The sequence below is a fragment of the Capricornis sumatraensis genome, chromosome 11 (genome assembly GCF_032405125.1).
Source record: "Capricornis sumatraensis isolate serow.1 chromosome 11, serow.2, whole genome shotgun sequence".
Taxonomy (NCBI): Eukaryota; Metazoa; Chordata; class Mammalia; order Artiodactyla; family Bovidae; genus Capricornis; species Capricornis sumatraensis.
This window is the reverse complement of record NC_091079.1, coordinates 85,232,310-85,250,802: the sequence shown is the minus strand read 5'-3', so window position 1 is coordinate 85,250,802 and position 18,493 is coordinate 85,232,310. Positions and strand designations below refer to the sequence as shown.

Below are 18,493 nucleotides of genomic sequence, written 5' to 3'. Positions count from 1 at the left end.
GAAGAATGACTAAAAAATGTTAAAACAGTGGAACTACAACTGATTTCCTTTCTTTCTTAAAAAACTTGACAGACATGTGCATTGCCATCGCGATTTCTGTTCTCATGATCCTTATCTGTGCCATGGCTACGTACGGCGCGTACAAGGTAAGCAGCTTGGAAGCAAGGTCCTGGGCCCTTTCCTCCATCTCTTACATGTGTAATCTGTGCTGCTGTCTGTAAGAAGTAAGTTGTGGTTGTTCCCAGTTTCCTGTAGGAATCTTCGGAAGTTTAAATCTCCTGTTAATGTTGCATGGAAGCCAACGTTACAGTCTCAGAGACGTTCACTGGAGGCTTGTGGTTGACTGCTTTTGTGTGGTTTACCAAGTTGCCATCATGATCCGCTTTAATGTATTTCTACTTCTCCGTTTCCCTTCCTATTGAGATTTCTCTGAATTAAAATAATGTTTTGTAATACCAAGCATACTAACTCGCTCTTCTCTCTTCAGCAACGCGCAGCCTGGATCATCCCATTCTTCTGCTACCAGATCTTTGATTTTGCCCTGAACACCTTGGTTGCGGTCACCATACTTGTTTATCCAAACTCCATCCAGGAATACATACGACAGCTGGTACGTGACCTTCAAAATCGCAATGTCTCTTCATGACATCCCTGTCTTTGATCTAGATCGGGATATAAAGGAAGTAGAGATAAACATACACATAATAATTTGTGAATTTTCAACTTGCATCTGAGATTAGAGATTTTTGAATAAAGATTTTTAAATTTCTTAGAATGCTTTTTGGGAAAACTTAACCCCCTGAGGTAGATCAATGGTGATGACGGTATTGGAGGTACCTAAATGGCAACCCACTCCAATATCCTTGCCTGGAAAATCTCATGGACAGAGGAGCCTGGTGGGCTGCAGTCCTTGGGGTCGCAAAGAGTCGGGCACGACTGAGCAACTAACACTTAACACTTACCTAATTTACAAGCTGCTTACTGCTAATTTTTGTAAAATGCAATTTGCTCAGTTATCAGCAGAGGGTAGCTTTTTGCCTCTGCTGTGTATGGAAAATGGGAAACTTGGTATACAGTGGTTCTCACACTTAATTTGACTGTAGAACCCATTTCTTCCTCCAGCTTCTTTTTGAGGCTGGTTTTCTGTTAAATGTCCTTTGTGATCTTATGAGTGAATATGAGTGGCTTGCTATTAAGAAGCTCATGGAGGGTGTGAGGTTAGAATATATCCATGCCTTCATGTTTTTAAATTGGTGTGTTTTAAATTATGAATGTATGTGAAAATGTAATTTCTTCAAAATCAAAAATGTTTTAAATGGAGAGAATGTTCAGTCTTTGGAGGTTCTAATAGTAGTGTCTGAGCATGGGGGAAGAAGCGGGTTGTTTTCTGGGATGAAGACACAGATTGGGGGTTTGATGTGGTAACAGAGATCAAGAAGATCAGTGGAAAAGAGACGTGGAGGGGATGGAGGCAGGCCAGAAGTGTGGCAACAAGAGTCCCTGATCTTTCGGGGGCCTGCCTGGATCACGTGGCTAGCGCTCAGGGGATCACGTATGAAAAGCCTCTGTCGTATCAGGTGGTCATTGCTGTAGGAAATAGCTTCTTTTTGCTTCTTAGAAAACAGGTCTGTGTTTTCATGGAGTGTAGTGTCAAGGAAATTTTGGTGTTTTCCCATGAGCTAACTTAACGTATTATTTCTTGTGATAACAGCTAAGTGTTTCTGCGTGAGGGGGTTTATACGTGACCAGCAGGTTGTAGAATTACCTCTGTCTGTAAGGACTTGGGCTTGACTCTGTAATGATAATCTGGCGCTGAGCTCCTACCATCACCCGGGAATTGTGGAGGAAAAGGATTGCCACGTAGCCTGCCACGTGAGGGGGTTGGGAGTGTGTATCGTGAAGCAGAGGACATCAAGGCAAGTCATGACTACAGTCCTGACCACTGTAAGGTTTATAAGGAGGAGAAAGGCAGGCATTTAGAGCAGTCCTGGTGCTCCTTAGACTTGCTGTCACACGCACATCGTGCAGTCACTCTGTACCCACTTGTAAAATGATAACGGTAGCGACGCTGACAGTGATGCTAGTAAATCACTATCTACTTCTTATTGGTAAGTGTAAACCAAATTATACAAGTAGGTGTCTTCTGAATGTCCTACTTGAAGATCCGTCTGGGCGGAACAAGCGAGGCGTCCGGGTTGTCACAGTGGCTAAGCGGCAAACAGCAATGAGAGGGGGCGTCAGACTTGCCCTGATACTGCGGCTCTTGTTGACAAGTTGAGATATAGTGAGTCTGGGGAGACTTGTCTGAGAAAGCTGATGGAGAGAAGTCCCAGTGCCTGCTCTGTTCATGTGGAGCCTTGTAAAACACAGATAAAATAAGCTGTGCATGTGTTTTTATAAGTCTTAACTGGAAATAGAAACCACGCACAGATTTCTGGGGTAAAGAGTGTAAAGGATCTTTGTGGAAAGGGTCTCGCCCACTTTAATCCCGGTTTGTTTTTTTTTCCCCCATGTTTCCGGAAACAGTACGATTTCATGTTGGTCTTGTGAACAACATCCGTTTGTTTCCTTCTTAACCCTTTGAGATCAGTACTACAGACAGCCCTTTCAGGTTCCAAGGGGCAAGGGCCTGTTTGATGAGCTGATCAGAAGGAATGAATGCCTTAGATTTTATTTCTTAGGTATTTTGCCAGAATGGAAGGGGACTCTGAAAACCAGTGGGTGAGGGTCCCCCTGGAGTGGGCCAGCCACATGAGTCACGATTACTGCTAAAGTGGGACCCAAACTCAGTACTGGGTGACGGGGAGAGATGAAGGGTGACCACATGGAGCTGCCTTCCACATACACTAAGCCGATTACCATGAGCGCACTGATCTGTGCTGAGCACATGGTTTATGGTGATGTCCTGTCATTTCCAGGAACTATATATAGTCGCAGATTTCAATCCTCCTAAAGGGGTTTCCTTTGCCCTGGTAGTTAATCAATTTGGTCAACTGGTAGGATTTTTTTTTTTTAATTTAAGTATAGTTGATTTATAATGGTAATTTACAGTGTTAATTTCTGCTGTACAGTGAAGGAATTGATTCTTATACATTCTTTTAACAAAAAAATTTTTTATTGAAGCATGCTTGCTTTTCGGTGTGCCGATCTGCTATTCAGTACAGTGACTCAGTTGTACACATACAGAATTCCTTTATTAAATATTCTTTTCCATTATAGGAAAAGAATATTTTCCTATATCCAATATTGCCAAAGAATATTTTCCTCTTTCTACTATCACAGGATATTGAATATAGTCCCCTGTGCTATACAACAGGACCTTGTCTACCCATTCTGTATATAATAGTTTTGATTCTTTTTAATGCTGTAAATACCTATTTAATACAAGATTCTGCTCTTTGAGAAGTAGCATCAGCAAAAATGCTCTATATCAAGAAGGCAGTATTTTATTTTAGTTTTTATTTTTAAAAGTTACTTGTTTTTGATTGTGCTGGGTCTTCATTGCTGTGCTTGATAATTAATGAGATTTGCCAATAAGACTCTTCTCTTTTGCAGCCTCCTGATTTTCCTTACAAAGATGATATCATGTCAGTGAATCCTACCTGTTTGGTCCTCATTATTCTTCTGTTTATCAGCATTATCTTGGCTTTTAAGGTAAGCATGAAGATTTTACTTATGCTTTAGATATTATTGAATGTATTCATGAATGCCACAGAAAAGTTTCTATTTATTATCTGGCTGTAGATTTTTGAACTGCTTTTTGAATTCCTAACAGTTTTGTTCCTTTTCTTATCTATACGACAGAAATAAACACTAACCAAACTTAACACAGGCCAACTCAAGGTTATTCTAAAATCTGTTTGGATGTGAATAAATTAATGTTGTGCATTTATGCAGTATGTATTATGTACCGTAGCATCCATTACTGTGTCTCAGTACGCATTCCTTTGTAATTTGATTTTTAAAAAATATTTTTTTCCATATTTAACTTTTCAAAAATTTTTTTAGTTGAAGGGTAATTGGTAATTTTGTGGGGTTTTTTGTCATTTGTTTTTTAAAATGTAATAAACTTTGAACATTATTCTGTAACAATGTATTAGATAAACTTAGCAGTTTTATAAATTAGTTGTTTTTGGACATTGAGATAGTTTCTACTTTTTTACTTCTAAATAGTATTGCAATGAAAATTAAATGTATCTTTTGTATACTTACACATTTATTTCCTCAAGATGTATTTCTTGAAATTAGAAGGCTATGCATAATTTGACGGTTTTCTGTAGGTTATCAGATTGGCCTCCCCTAAAGCTGAATGACTCAACACTCCCTGCAGCCACATTTTCCTCACCTTCAGCAACTGAGTGCCCTCTAGCTTTTTCGTCTTTGTAAATCTGGTAATAAAAACATCATAATTATTGGAACTTGAGTGCTACTAAGCAGAAAATAAGTTTTAATTCTGAGTATTCTCTCATTGTCTTTACTTAGGCATAAGGTTACCCAGTTCTTTAAAAATCAAGCCTCAGTGAGCTTGAATAAGCTGCGTTTCGGGAGAAGAGTCATAGCAATTTGGTGAAGAGGAGTAGAAAGAAAATGATTCATTGAAAGTCACTTAGGTCTGCATTTTCTCTCCATAAAGCACACTCTGCATTTTTTGATATTGCACGTATGGTTTAGTGGTGAGGATTCGGGTGAATTTTATAGACGGATGTTGAGGCTCACCGCCCCTGCAGCTCCTGCCCCCACACACCAAATTCCTGACTGCTCAGTCAGCCCCAGACCACCCCTGGCATGAGGCTTCAGACTTTCAAATCCCACCCTGTGAGCTTTGTCACTGAAGGCTAGATTCCTCTTTAGCTTCTGCCCTATTGAAGCCCTTCAGCCATGCCTTCCTGTAGAGTCTGTGTCTATTAATTCCAGATTTTCTCATTTTTACCTGCAAGAAGGTTAATCTGACTGAGCTACCCTGTGCCATTGCCCAGAAACTGCTCTTTAAAAATGCATTTTAATTGTGTAACCATTGACATTTTTATGGGAAATGCTTATTTGAGATTTTGAGTCAGAGGACCTAGATTTAGTTTCAGTCACTGTTGTATCTAGTTGTGTGACCAGAGCCTCAGTTTCTTCCTTAACTTAACAGCAGTGGTAGCTACGAAAACATTCTGTAGGGTGACAGTGAAGTTAAATGAGCTGATGGGTGGGAAGGTGCATCACTCACTCACTTACCCGGTAAAGCCCCAGTGTGCCAGGCCATGTCTTAGGTGATGGTGTAGGTGTCCTGCTTTTATCAGTTGCAAATCATAGTGATCTGATAAAAGGCTTCATACAAACTGCCCACAGCACTGTCTCCAGCCTGTGAGTAATGTGTTATACATAATAATTATAATAAACAATAACTATGTGTTTATCTGTTCTCTACTAACCAGGTTGCATTTCCTTGAGAACACAGATCCTACCTTCATTTTCCTCTCCCTTGTGGAGACTCAGTAATTGTTAAAAAGAAATTGTGAATACATGTATATTTTGTGCTTTCACAAATCCGTTTGCCTGATTAGTAGCTCTCACAACCTAAACTCACTGTTAGACTCTAGTAAGTTTCATTGCTAGTGGTCCCTGGGAGCCCAGATAGGACTTGTGTCAGTTTCACTTTGTCCTTGGTTGGCAAGTAACAACGCTTACCACCTAGCTCTCCAAATAAACAATGGGTGTACTTACTCCTGTCAGTGCAAGTTCATTTGGAAAATAGGCCAAATATTTCCTTTTTTTTTTTTTTTAACATTTTAATTTTTTTGTTACCTTTTGGCTGAGCCGGGTCTTACTGCTTTGCATGGGCTTTCTCTAGTTACGGTGAGCTGGGGCTACTCTTGGTTGCCATGCACGTTCTTATCATTGTGGTGGCTTCTCTGGTTGCGAAGCACAAGTTCTAGGCGCACAGGTTTCAGTAGTTGCAGCCTGTGGGCTCCAGATCGTGGGCTCAGTGGTGGTGGTACACGCGCTTAGTTGCTCTGCGGCATGTGAAATCTGGCCGGACCAGGGATCAAACCTGTGTCCCCTGCATTGGCAGGCAGATTCTTATCCACTGCGCCCCAAATATTTAATTCTTTAATCAAGATTGTACAAATGTCCAACGGAAGTAAGTTTACTGAAGTAAGTTACTGGGGTTTTAGAGACATCAGGCCAATTTTTCTCCTATGGGAGTGTTGAGTGAGTGTGTGCTCCAAGTGTTGCAGGGGGCCCCCAAGAGTGCAGACTGGACATATTGAGGCCCCAGACACTGAGTACTTCCCCTCCAGGTTTAACCTTCAGTTGGAGATTCATCATTCTGGAGGCCTCATGTCAGAAAGCTTTCCTGCCTTAAAGAGAACCTTCTATTCACTGCTAAAATAGTGGACAACTTCTTGCACAGGACACAACAGAAAATGTTCAAGCATTCCTTTTTTATTTGTATTAAAATTCTCAATGAGTCTAGGGTTTTTTGTTTTTGTTTTTGTTTTTTGGAGAAGCAAGAACATTGTTGGATTAACTGAAGATTCGTGTAAATTGAACATACTGTGTACAACGTTTAAGAAAAATACCCTTTCCATCTCTTTCTCATTGTTCTCTGGTTTCAGATTATTGCCATTCAGAAAACAGTTTACTAAAATAGCATTACACAATAAATAACATTTTCATCTTAACATTATCACAGAAAGTTAAGTGTAGGAAATAATAACCCCCAAGTTCAAAATGCAGCTTCAGACAGCTTTCTGAGTACACAACAGAATGTTCACCTCACTCTGCTGAAAAGTGTTGATACATACCCCATTTGTCTTTAAATGTCTTCTTTTTTGTAAAGCAACTTTCTTGAGATATAATTCACATATCATGTTCTCATATATATTCTCATATATATATCTCTCATAAAGTTCTCCCATTTAAATGTACAATCCAGTGGTTTTCAGGATGTTCACAGAGTTGCATAAACACAGCTCAGTGGTTAAACAGTGTAATTTTAGAGCATCTTTACCACTTGATGTTTTCCCTCACCCACATCCCCTGCTCCTGGTAACCACTAATGTGCTTTGTGTCTCTGTGGGTTTGCCTGTTCTGGACATCTCATGTAAATGCAATCGTACAATGCGTGGTCCTTTGTGACTGGCTGCTTTGACATTTCCAAGGTTCATCCATGCCGTAGCGTGCATCAGAAGTTTCTCTCTTGCTGAATAATATTCCATTGTTTAAACATCATACAATGGAATGTTTTGTTTGTCCAGTCTTGACAATCCAAAATATTGGATTGTTTTACTCTTGTTATTATGGATAACACAAGCTTTTGTGTGGACATAACGTCTTCATTTCTCTTGGGTATATACCTCAGAGTGGACTCTCCAGGTCACGCGGTAACTATTTAAACTTTTGAGAAACTTCCAGACTGTTTTCCATGTGGCACCGTTTTACATTCTCAACGGCAGTGTAGGAGGGCTCCATTTTCTCCATATCTTTAAACGCCTTTTAATCAAAGAATTTCAAAGCTAGAAAGGGCCTTTAAAATCATTTCATTTTAATCTGATTACACATGATGGGCATGAAACTGCCAAGAATTCATATTTTAAACATTTCCCATGAGCTCATGCTTTATTTCTAGTATGTCTTTATTCTGAACCTGAATTTTAATTATCCTCTTTGGATAGTTCATTATGAAAATGGAAATGTTTTAGTGAATTTTATTGACCGTGAAGCAGATTGACATGCTATGAACCTCTTTTTTTTTTTTTTTTAAGTTGACTTGTATAATAAAATTATATATAATGATGCAGAGTAAAAATCCCAATGATCCAGAGTTAAATGTGATCAGAATTGGCTAATGAATTGGTTGTTCTATAACTCTGAGGGGCAATAAATATTTGTAGAGAATGCTCCTTTCACTCCTTTTTCTTGGAAATGTTCTCCTGCTTTCAGCCCACTCCTCCCCACCACCTTCTGCATGGTATGGTAGAATAAGGCTGTAGTGTCACCTTTGGCCAGAAAGTTACTGTACCCAAAATTTGTAATTTTAAAGGCTTTTTGGCTTAGTAGAGTTAATGTGTGTTTAAAATTTATGTAAATAAACATTTTGCAATTTGGCTTTATCCATGGTGATATTTTAAATTATCTGAAGTTTGAAAATTAAGGTCCTAATAATGACGACTTATTTGCAGGGTTACTTGATTAGCTGTGTTTGGAACTGCTACCGATATATCAATGGCAGGAACTCCTCTGATGTCCTGGTTTATGTTACCAGCAACGACACTACGGTAGGTGTGATGTCGCTTCACATGGAGATCTCCACACGTGCACTTCTACGCGTTTCTAGTGTTTGCTGCTTTTTTCACTGTTGTTGAGACATACTCACGAGCTGCTTAGTCATCAAAGGATTCATAGTTGAATGAAATGTGTTTTGTTTTCCTTACAGGATATTAAAATCTAGATGGCTCAGCTTTTGATTCATTTAAAAATTGTTACAAATAGGTAATATGTGCCTCTCCACATTTGTGTATCTTAAACTTGCATTATTAAACCATGGCAGATAATTCTGGTTATCGATTCTGTATGACTATATACCTTCTCCTTTGACATGTGGAATTAAACTTAAAAATGTGATGGTATAGGTAAACCAAATAGCAGAGCTTACTGCATTTTAAAGTCTTAGGCTGTACCAACTGAGTTAGCCAGGTGATGGAGTTTACTGTGTTTTAAAAACTTGTCCTGTATATATAAGCTTTCGTAAAAGAATTGAGATGATCTCTGTTATTCATACTTAAATTGTATAAACTTGTTAAGTATGATTTTGGGCAATACATCTTCATTGGAAGAGTCTTCAAAAAATCATTGGTCTTTGATGTAAATGATCTTGCCTGCCTCGTGGTAAAAGTACAAGCCCTGTAGGTACTACCCTCCTGTATCTCCATCATTATGCCTGATGCAGTGCTCAATACACGTATGGAATGCTGAATGGAAGGATGGCGAGGAATGCCGAATGGAAGGATGGTGGTGGGTGACATGAGCACGTGGGATGGGTCCTGGTGGATAGGATTGGAGGTGATGGAATGGACAGAACAGATGAAAGGATAAATAGAAATGATGTGTCTGTTCTAAACTAGAATGGAGTTTTATCTTTGGTTTTGTTTTTTAAATTGTGGTCCCTTGCTCATTCTGGCCTTACTGAAATAATTTAGCCTGTTCCTGACTTGACTTCCTTGTGTATCAAATGGGGGTAAAACAACTTCAGACCTTATACTAAATACACGGGTGCTAGCTGGTATCACTGAGACGTATGTGGAATTTTGCAAGAAAGAGTATTTTATGTGAAGAGTTTTCCTAAGTCCTCAGTTAGCAGGTGTCGACTTGAGTCAGAACGCATGAGCAGCGGTTTAAGGAGAGGCTTCGCAATGATCAGATGCACTAACCCAGTGTGTGATACCTGCAAAGTCGCGTGCACTCATCACAGGAAAACACGTTCTGCCTAGTAAACCTTTAACCTTTAGAGAAGTCCTTTTGGGTCAGTACGTCTCTCTAAAAAAATAACTTCACCAAAAAAATAAATAAATAAAAATAAAGAAAATAACTTCACAATTACTGTAACTTTTTCTTTTTTAACTTTTTATTTTATATTGGAGTGTAACTTGTGACAGTTTCAGGTAGAGAGCAAAGAAACTCAGCAGTACACTACATACATCCATTCTTCCCCAAACACCCCTCCCATCCAGTCTGCCACATAACACAGTTACTTGAAGAATGTTTTCCTTCTCTCTCAGTTTCTAGGGTATTAGTTACCTATCAATATCTTTCTATTTTTTCCTTTAAAAACACATCTCAGAATACATTTATTGTCCCGCTGAACTAGTAAAAAAAAGTTTGAGATTTGGGGATTTGAGGAACCAGTAAAGTTGTTGAACAAGCAAGATATTATCAGAGCCTCATCCTAAATATTATGAATGTGTGGGACTTATAATATCTCCATTTTTGAAAAGTATTTCAGAGAAGAGAATGCCCATATTACATGTGTTTGTTCAGATGTACTTTTGGTGGTTTTTTTCATAGCTTTTTGAAGGGTTTTGTGTGTGAATAATATGTATATATCATATATGTGTGTGTGTGTTATATATAATGTGTATATACACACACATATATAGGTTTTGCATATTTTTGCATATTTTAGCCCTTTAGCAAAGCAGAAGAGCTGCATAGACAGATACATGTTGTCTAGATACGTCTCAGATCAAAGGATATTCTGAAATTTGTAAAAACTGGGGTGCCTAGAGAATTTAAGAATCATGAGTGAGTCCCTAAAATGCATTTAACTAGCTTTTTAGAGGAGAAGGCAATGGCAACCCACTCCAGTACTCTCGCCTGGAAAATCCCATGGACGGAGGAGCCTGGTAGGCTGCAGTCCATGGGGTCGCTAAGAGTCAGACACAACTGAGTGACTTCACTTTGACTTTTCACTTTCATGCGTTGGAGAAGGAAATGGCAACCCACTCCAGTGTTCTTGCCTGGAGAATCCGAGGGACGGGGGAGCCTGGTGGGTTGCCATCTATGGGGTCGCACAGGGTCGGACATGACTGAAACAACTAAGCAGCAGCAGCAGCAGCTTTTTAGAGGATGCTTTTATTTTCTGTTTTTTGAGATTCAGAATTAGGTAAGAATTAACATGTATGTTTTATTTAGGCTTAGATGCACTCAAAAATAGTTGTACTTAAAAATAGTTGAGACATCCCAGCTCTTCTATTAATAGGCATTTCTTCAGAAAGATTTCCAACTTGGCCGTAGTTAATAGTAGCTAGGATTTGGGACCATGGACTGGTGCCAGCTGTGATATTTTCCTGGTGTGTTGACAGAAGGTCCTGGGGAATTGCTCCATGATGGTTATTGGTCATTATCTTAGGCATTCTCTATCAACTTGCCATTTTTAAGATAAGGAAACTGATGATATGTTTTTACTTTTCTCAAAGTTCCCAGTGAACCTTCCCCACCGACTTTTTTTTCAAATGAATGGTATTCCTGGGAAAGGGACATTTATCATTTCTCATACCTTGCATGGATAATGCAGAATAGGGACAGATCACCATCAAAAATCTCAGCTTTCTGGCAGTGGTTTTTGTTTTTTTTTTAATGATGGTATTGTGGATATTATTCTAAAGAGTCCTTATTATATCTAAAATAACATCATAAAATATCCAGTATGTATATAGGTTTTCAGTTGCTTCATTTTAATTTTCCTGGCAGTTTATTTGCAATAGGATCTGTGGGTCTGTATATATTTTAAGACTTTATACTTTTTTTTTAGATTAAATTTTATTTATATCAGGACTAAAATGATTTTACTTCTTACACTTTTATAAAAGGTTAGTTGAAACCTATAGTCTCAGTAAATCTTTAGAATAAAGTCTTGTGTTTTACCCATATGTTGTAGATAGAAGAGGACTAGAAGATTATAAATCATCAGACATGGTTGCTGTTGAAATAAAAATAGTCCATGGATCTCCTGACTTCTGATTCAACACAGCAAACACTATACATACTCCTTTGCATATTAGAAAGAAGCAGAATCAGATGTAGAAATAACAGCTGAGAAAAAACAAGTACAAATAAGAGTGGGTGTGGCTCAGCTGCTCAGCTGTGTCTGACTCTTTGCAGCCCTATGGAGTGTAGCCCTCCAGGCTTGTCTGTCCATGGCATTTTACTGGCAAGAATACTGGAGTGGGTTGCCATTTCCTTCTCCAGGGTACTTTTTTTTTTTTTTTAAAGAAACAACTTTGGGCCACAAACTAGATTTAACTAATTGCATGGCTCTAATACAGTTCTCTGTATTTCCAGTAAATTAGTAGTTGGATCAAAGGACTTCTTGTATTTATATTTCCATATTCCTTTTTTGCAAGACTATAGTTGGTATATTTGTTCTTCCCTGAGGAGGGAGATAACGTCTGGGTGATTCTATCTGAGATGTCAGCAGCCATTGATATCGATTGATTAGGAATTGAAATATGACATTCTGTTTTTTCATTTATTAGCTGGAATATCCCTTTGAAGAAAAACTTTCCCTCACTTTCTATTTAATTACCCAGTGGTACGTGGGCAATGATAAATACATATGATTTTGTTCTCTTTATCAGTTTTCAAACAAGTTGTTCCATCATTTTCTAGTGATGACCAGTGGGTTTTTTTTTTTAAAGTAATAAATGAACTAATGAAAACAGGCCTATTATATTACAGCTGGGGATGTTCTGTTAAAAAGGATAGCTATTTTGATTAATTTTATCAGTAAGCCTAAATAGTAAAATTTACCTACTTTTGCACATTTTAGACTTTCTAAGTGGAAAAACAAAATGGTTTTCTAAATAGCTAGTATATTACCATCGTTATTAATGCTCAGATTGTGCCATCTTTCCCAATTAGGGACTCTTCAAGTTGGCACCTTTATATAACTGGTGGTCTGATTGCTTCCTTGCTGTCTCGCTGACATTGACATTGTTCTAGGCTTACCTTGTCCATATCCTGTCCCAGACCTGGAATCGGCTATTTCTCTAAGGACCCTGCTTCCTTTCAGTAAGGACCATAATCTGCATTTCTAGGGTTGGAGAATAGATTTTTAAAGAGGACTCTACATATTTAAAGATTGTTTTAACTAGTACTAAAGGAATTCTAGGTAGCATTCTAACTTTGGGGAAAAAAAAAAAACGGCAACAAATATATTGGAGCCTCCCTCTGCACCGTGAATAGGGATTTGAATGATGTAGTTCTTGTCATTTCCCCTGGTCTCCTAGCTTTATTAAGGTCCTCACAGTGTGTAATAACGTATGTTTCTCCATTGCCCATGTCTTTATTGGGAATCCACATGGACATAATAACACGTTATGTCTTTCATTTCCTATCAAGTGTTAAGCCAGATGGCTTTTTTCCCAGGCTGAAGAGTGTCAGGGTGACCTCTGTGGGAAGATAGCTGGGGCTCTGGTTGGTAGAAAATAAATGTGCTTCCGTTTTCTTCTCTAAAACAGCACACATATTATTCTCCAAATACCTACTTTTTCAGATACTACTCAGGGAGAATAGAGTTATTAGATATTGGAGATTATTCTCTGGGTTAATCACTTTAGTTTCTTAACTAAACCAAAGCAAAAATCTCTGAAAGAAACACCTGAAGATAGAGAGGTCACAAGTGCTATTAGTTTATAATGCCTCTTGGGGTCTTGGGTTCCCCCCACCACGATGCTGTTCCAGTGTATGCGGGCTTGGGCTTGGTCATGTCTGACTCTTTGTGACCCCATGGCCTATATACCTCATCAGACTTCCCTGTCCATGGAATTTTCCAGGAAAGAATACTAGAGTGGGTTGCCATTTTCTACTCCATGATGCTCTTAGGCCAAAAGAAATACCTCATTGTTGATTTCATTAAGTAGTCAGGTCCAGACTACTTTTGAGTATTAGTTAGGGTAGTACCTAACAGGCTTTGTAGTATTTTACTTGAACATTTAAAATATCCCTTTGAGTCACTGCCATACAATATAGGGTTAGGCACCCTAAGGAGATGCAGTCTTCTCTTTAGAATGTTGTAGAAATCACATTCTGGATACATAGTACATATTACCGCATTCACTCCCCTGCCTTCATTAAAATCAAGCCTTAGGAAGAACATGTTAAGATACTAAACATGGATTATAGAAATAGATCTTTCATATTAAAGTTTATGCAAATTGAATTGTTAAAACCTCTTTTAATCAGCAAATACCAGTGAAAACTTGAGTCACTCCAGCATTCTTGCCTGGGAAAATCCCATGGACAGAGGAGCCTGGTGGGCTATAGTCCACGCGGTCCCAAAGAGGCAGACAGGACTGGGCACAGACATAGCCAGGCCGGCTCTGAAGATCTCTTCCAGTCCTGGGCTCTTCAGATTCATGTCCATTGAACATAACCTCACAAAACGGCCCCTTGACCATAGTAATCTGCCTGTATGAACCAGAGGGTCTAGGAGGCAGTGTGGAGGGAGTGGGGGGAAGAAGGTCCTTCGGTAACAGGATTTGAAACTTCAGCCTGTGAGTTGCAGGCTCTGAAGCTTGTGACCTAGTGAGTACTAGAATATGAGTGAGACATCTTATTTGTAATATCTCCGTTTTAGGTATCTTCTCTTCCCTTGTAATTAAGTAGTTTGTGTGATCTAAGCTTTTTATTTTTAATTTTAAAATTGTGAGAGGTTGAGGTAGACTTGGCAACATCTCAGGGAAGCAGAGAGAACATTCAGGAGGCCATTTCCACGGTCAGAATCAGGGCGACGGTGAAGAAGAGGCGGTGGCGACGGCAGGGTGGTAGCAAAGCGGCTGAAGAGGAGGGGAGACTGCAGGGGGCCGTCAGAGGGCACGGCGATCGCCGCTAACGAGGGAACGTGGAACACGCGTGATTGCCCAGGACGCCGCTTGCTGTGACTCTAACTGGAAATGTCAGATCCCTCACCTGAAGGGCAGGAGCAGACTCTGGGACTGAGAGTTAGCTGGCCAGCCCTCTTCTCCTGAGCAGTGTTCCCGCAAGCGTCATCCATCCGAGCGCTGAGGAACCCCAGTGAGGGCCCTCCCTTCTCTGCCTCTGCCCCCCGCTCAGTGGCTTTTGTGCTGTGGGTTTCTCCCCAGACACTTAGGTCGCGGCTGCCGTCTGCCCGGCTCTGGGCTGAGTGCTTTACGTATATGAACCAGGTCTCACAAGAGTCCTTGAAGTTGACCCCCTTGGTGGCAAAGAGGAAACTGAGGCACCAAGTGGGTAACTCCCAAGAGGACACCGTGGTGAGACCTGGGGTGCGGGGGGCAGTGATCACCACCACCGCAGCCCTGTTCTTCATCCCACGGGCCTCCCGGACCATCACCGGGGCGGGCAGCCATGGCCCGTGTTCCTCCCTAACGGAGGGTGTGGGGTGGGACAAACAGGAGGGAGGCAGGAAAGCGATTCATTTGGATGATTCTGCTCAAGGAAAAGTCACAAACTTTCAGAGCAGGGGGACTTTTTTGTTTTGCTTATTTTTGCCCTCTAGCCCAGGGGAAGGAATGGGAGGGTGGCTTAAAGAAAGAGGTGGAATGAAAGTTAAAAATAAACTTGGTAACACCCGAGGCAGCTGCCTTGTTTGTTTAGATACATGTATATGTATATATTTATACATATATTTTCCTTATATATATTCTTTTTCAATTTTTTTCCCCATTTAGGTTATTAGGTAATACTGAGCAGAGTTCCCTGTGCAAACAGTAGGTTCGTGCAGTTCCCTTGTGCTGAATAGCCCCGCCTTCTATAACTCAGCTTCATATGTGCACGTGGCTGCAGATAGATTTCTCTGCTGGTTCTAATAGAAAAACATCATGGCCTAGATACCAGCTGAGATTTTCCCTGGAAAGCATTTTCCCTGCTTTAATGTATTCCATGCTTCAATCAGACAGTGCGTGACATTAACTCAGCTCATATTTCTTTCCTTACTTCAGTAAAATATAGCATTTGAAAAAAAAAAATCCTAATCTGTTGAAAGTTATCTCTGACCCATATAACTTTACAGTTACTTCATCCAGAGAATATCTGGAGCAGTCAAATCAACACATTGATATTTTGACACCTAAAGCTTCTGAAAGAGGAGTTCAAATAATTCAGTTTCCATTGTGAACCTAGATAAAGAATATTAATCATTTGCTCAGTTGTAACTTTCTTATACTAACGAGTGAAGAAAAGTATAAGAGTAGCTTTGCAGTGAACCAAGAATAAAATCACCCTCCACTTTCATTGTGTTTTACTTTAAAAACGCACTCAGAACTTGATTTCTTATTTTATCCCACATGTCCAAAATAGAATTCATGTTGACTTTATTCTGGGACAAAGATACTGAATTTTATCTTTTTAACATCCTGAGAAATTTTCTGGGAATATATATTAAGGAAGTCAAAGTAGAATATATATGCATTTGTTTAAGATGTCCTGTAGCATTGTTTTTGTAAACTACTTAATTTTGTTCTTGGCTGCGCGGGGTCTTCACTGGTGTGAGGGCTACTCTGCAGTTGCGGGCGTGGCCTTCTCACTGTGGTGGCTTCTCGTTGGAGCGCAGAGGCTCTAGAGCTTCAGTGGTTGCAGCACATGGGCCCAGGAGTTGTGACGTTTGCCTGGAGCCATGTGGGATTTTCCCACATCCAGGATCGAACCCACATCTCCTGCATTGGCAGGTGGATTCTTTACCACCGAGCTACCAGGAACCCCTGGCATTGGTTTTTAAGAGCAAAAGTATCCAATCTCATTGTCTAATAATTGGGAACTGGTTTGCTTTAATAAAGGCATGTCCATTTGATAAGATGTCCTTATGGCCATAAAAATCATGAGCAGTGTAAACAGCAGAAGAAAGGCTTTTGATGTTTTTTAAAAGCAGAGTATAGAAGTTTGTGCTCCAGCTAGGAAAAAGCAAAGCTTGTAGACAACAGATTAGATTCTAGTAGAAATTAAGCAGTTGATTTCTTGAGTAGTAGAAAGCAAAGTGGAAGACATTTCTCCTTTCCTGTTGATTCCAGGGATGGATGGAAGAAGTGTGTGGTGAAGGAGACCGGGTTAAAGGGGGAATCTGAAGTTTGAAGCAGTCCTTCCAGCCCAGAGGGCCCTGGCAGCCACTGAGCAGGGCAGCTGGGCCCAGCCGGGCAGGCAGCCCCTGGAAGACAGGGTCGAGTCCCGTCCTGCAGAGGTGGGCGCAGGAGGTGGCGTAGCGCATTCAGGCCTGGGCGCCAGGAGCGGCTGGAACCTGTGGTCGGGCTTCTGTGGTGACAGCTCACAGAGCATTCCTTCACCCGCCTCAGCTGTCAGGTGTTTTCATTTTAGATAAAAAATGTGGTTCTTTAGATATTTATTTTGATCAAGGTAATGTGTATATATTTAGGTGTCATTATTTGAGATACATTTATTTGAACATGAGATCCTTAATTGCATTTCAACTTTCTGCTGGGGCTACTATATTGTTTCGATGTTTTCCTGCCCAAATATCTCACCAGGGAGGACTTTTGACCCAATTCAAAAGATTTGAGGTATGAATTCTATATAGTATAGTCTGAAAGAATTTGAGTAGCTTCTCTGCTGAGAATTAAGGGAAATAGTGACTTCCTCCTGTAATATCAATTTATAGTGTTTTTTTGTGAATTGATAAAATTGGCGTGGCTTGTGGGATCTTAGTTCCCCAACCAGGGATTGAACCTAGGCCCACCAGGAAACTCCTGGTGTAGTCAGGAGTTTCTCCTTCTGTAGTCAGGGTTGGGGGCGTGGGTGGTCCTCACTAGAGTCCTCTAAATTCGTTTGTTCTTCCTGATTCCTGATGAATTCATTGAGTACAAGATGCCATTGGCTATATATTACACTATTATTTTGGATGCCTCTTATTGTAAAGTGCTGTGAATTACAACACACAGGCTAAACTCAGGTGCTGAAATGTATAATGTACCTTAGAATCAAAAATATATGGGTGTGTGTGTGTGTGTGTGTGTGTGTGTATTACAGGTGGGAGTGTTTAGAAAGTTTTGGAACAGTTATTTTAGATGTCTTCAGGAAAGTCAGACTTCCTTTTGTGATGCTCCTGCCTGAAATGCCCAAATGGCAATTTTAGTTAATCATGGAGAGTCATGATTCAACTATCCCTCCTTTCCTTTTTGGCCTAAATAAAGGGGCAAATGTGATAATGTAAATGTTGCCTGTTTGGTTTTTTTTTTAACTTTTAATTTTGTATTGGGGCATGGCCGATTAACAGTAATGTCATGTTAGTGATACGTGAATGGTGAAGGATCTCAGCCACACATATACACGTGTTCATTCTCTCCTAAACTCCCCCCATCTAAGCTGCCACATAAATGGTTGCCTGTTTTAAACCAGGTGCATTGTAGACTCTTAGGGGTGTAATAAATGGTGAAGACATAAATAAATATATTGACTACTTGGTATTAATTTAAATGGACCTGTGTTAGATTCTAATGCCTCTAAATGATACGAGTGATCTGGGGCTGTGTACTTTCACATCTCACATTATCACATCTTCTAAGGTCAGAATTTTTTTCTATAAAAATTTTTTTTGCCTATGAAAAATAGACAACTGCATGCTCAGTCGTGTCCAACTCTGTGTGTGTGTCCGTGTGTCCGTCCAACTCTGCAGCCCCATGAACTGTAGCTTCCCAGGCTCCTCTGTCCATGGAATTCTTCCAGACAAGAACACTGAAGTGGGTTCTCATTTCCTGGGCTTCCCAGGTGGTGCTAGTCATAAAGAAGCTGCATGCCAACGCAGGAGACACAGGAGACGTAGATTTGGTTCCTGGGTCAGGAAGATCCCCTGGAGAAGGGAAATGGCAACGCTCTCCAGTATTCTTGCCTGGGAACATCCCATGGACAGAGGAGCCTGGTGGGCTACAGTCCTTGGGCTTGCAAAGAGTCGGACATGACTGGAGCACACACACGCACCGTTTGCTACTCCAGAGGACCTTCCCCACCCGGGGATCAAACC

The 18,493-nt window shown here is 40.2% G+C and overlaps 1 protein-coding gene across 2 annotated transcripts in view; it reads left to right on the top strand.

Annotated features, from left to right (window-relative positions):
• LAPTM4B (lysosomal protein transmembrane 4 beta) overlaps positions 1-18,493 on the top strand; it is a 64,388-nt gene that overhangs the window by 35,439 nt on the left and 10,456 nt on the right. Inside the window, exons 3-6 of one of the 2 annotated variants that reach the window (XM_068983716.1) lie at positions 73-146; positions 488-610; positions 3,556-3,654; positions 8,172-8,267. In XM_068983716.1, coding sequence (XP_068839817.1) covers positions 73-146; positions 488-610; positions 3,556-3,654; positions 8,172-8,267 — 392 coding nt within the window. Of the gene's footprint in view, positions 1-72; positions 147-487; positions 611-3,555; positions 3,655-8,171; positions 8,355-18,493 lie in introns of those variants that run through there. The other variant, XM_068983715.1, reaches the window with a different exon arrangement.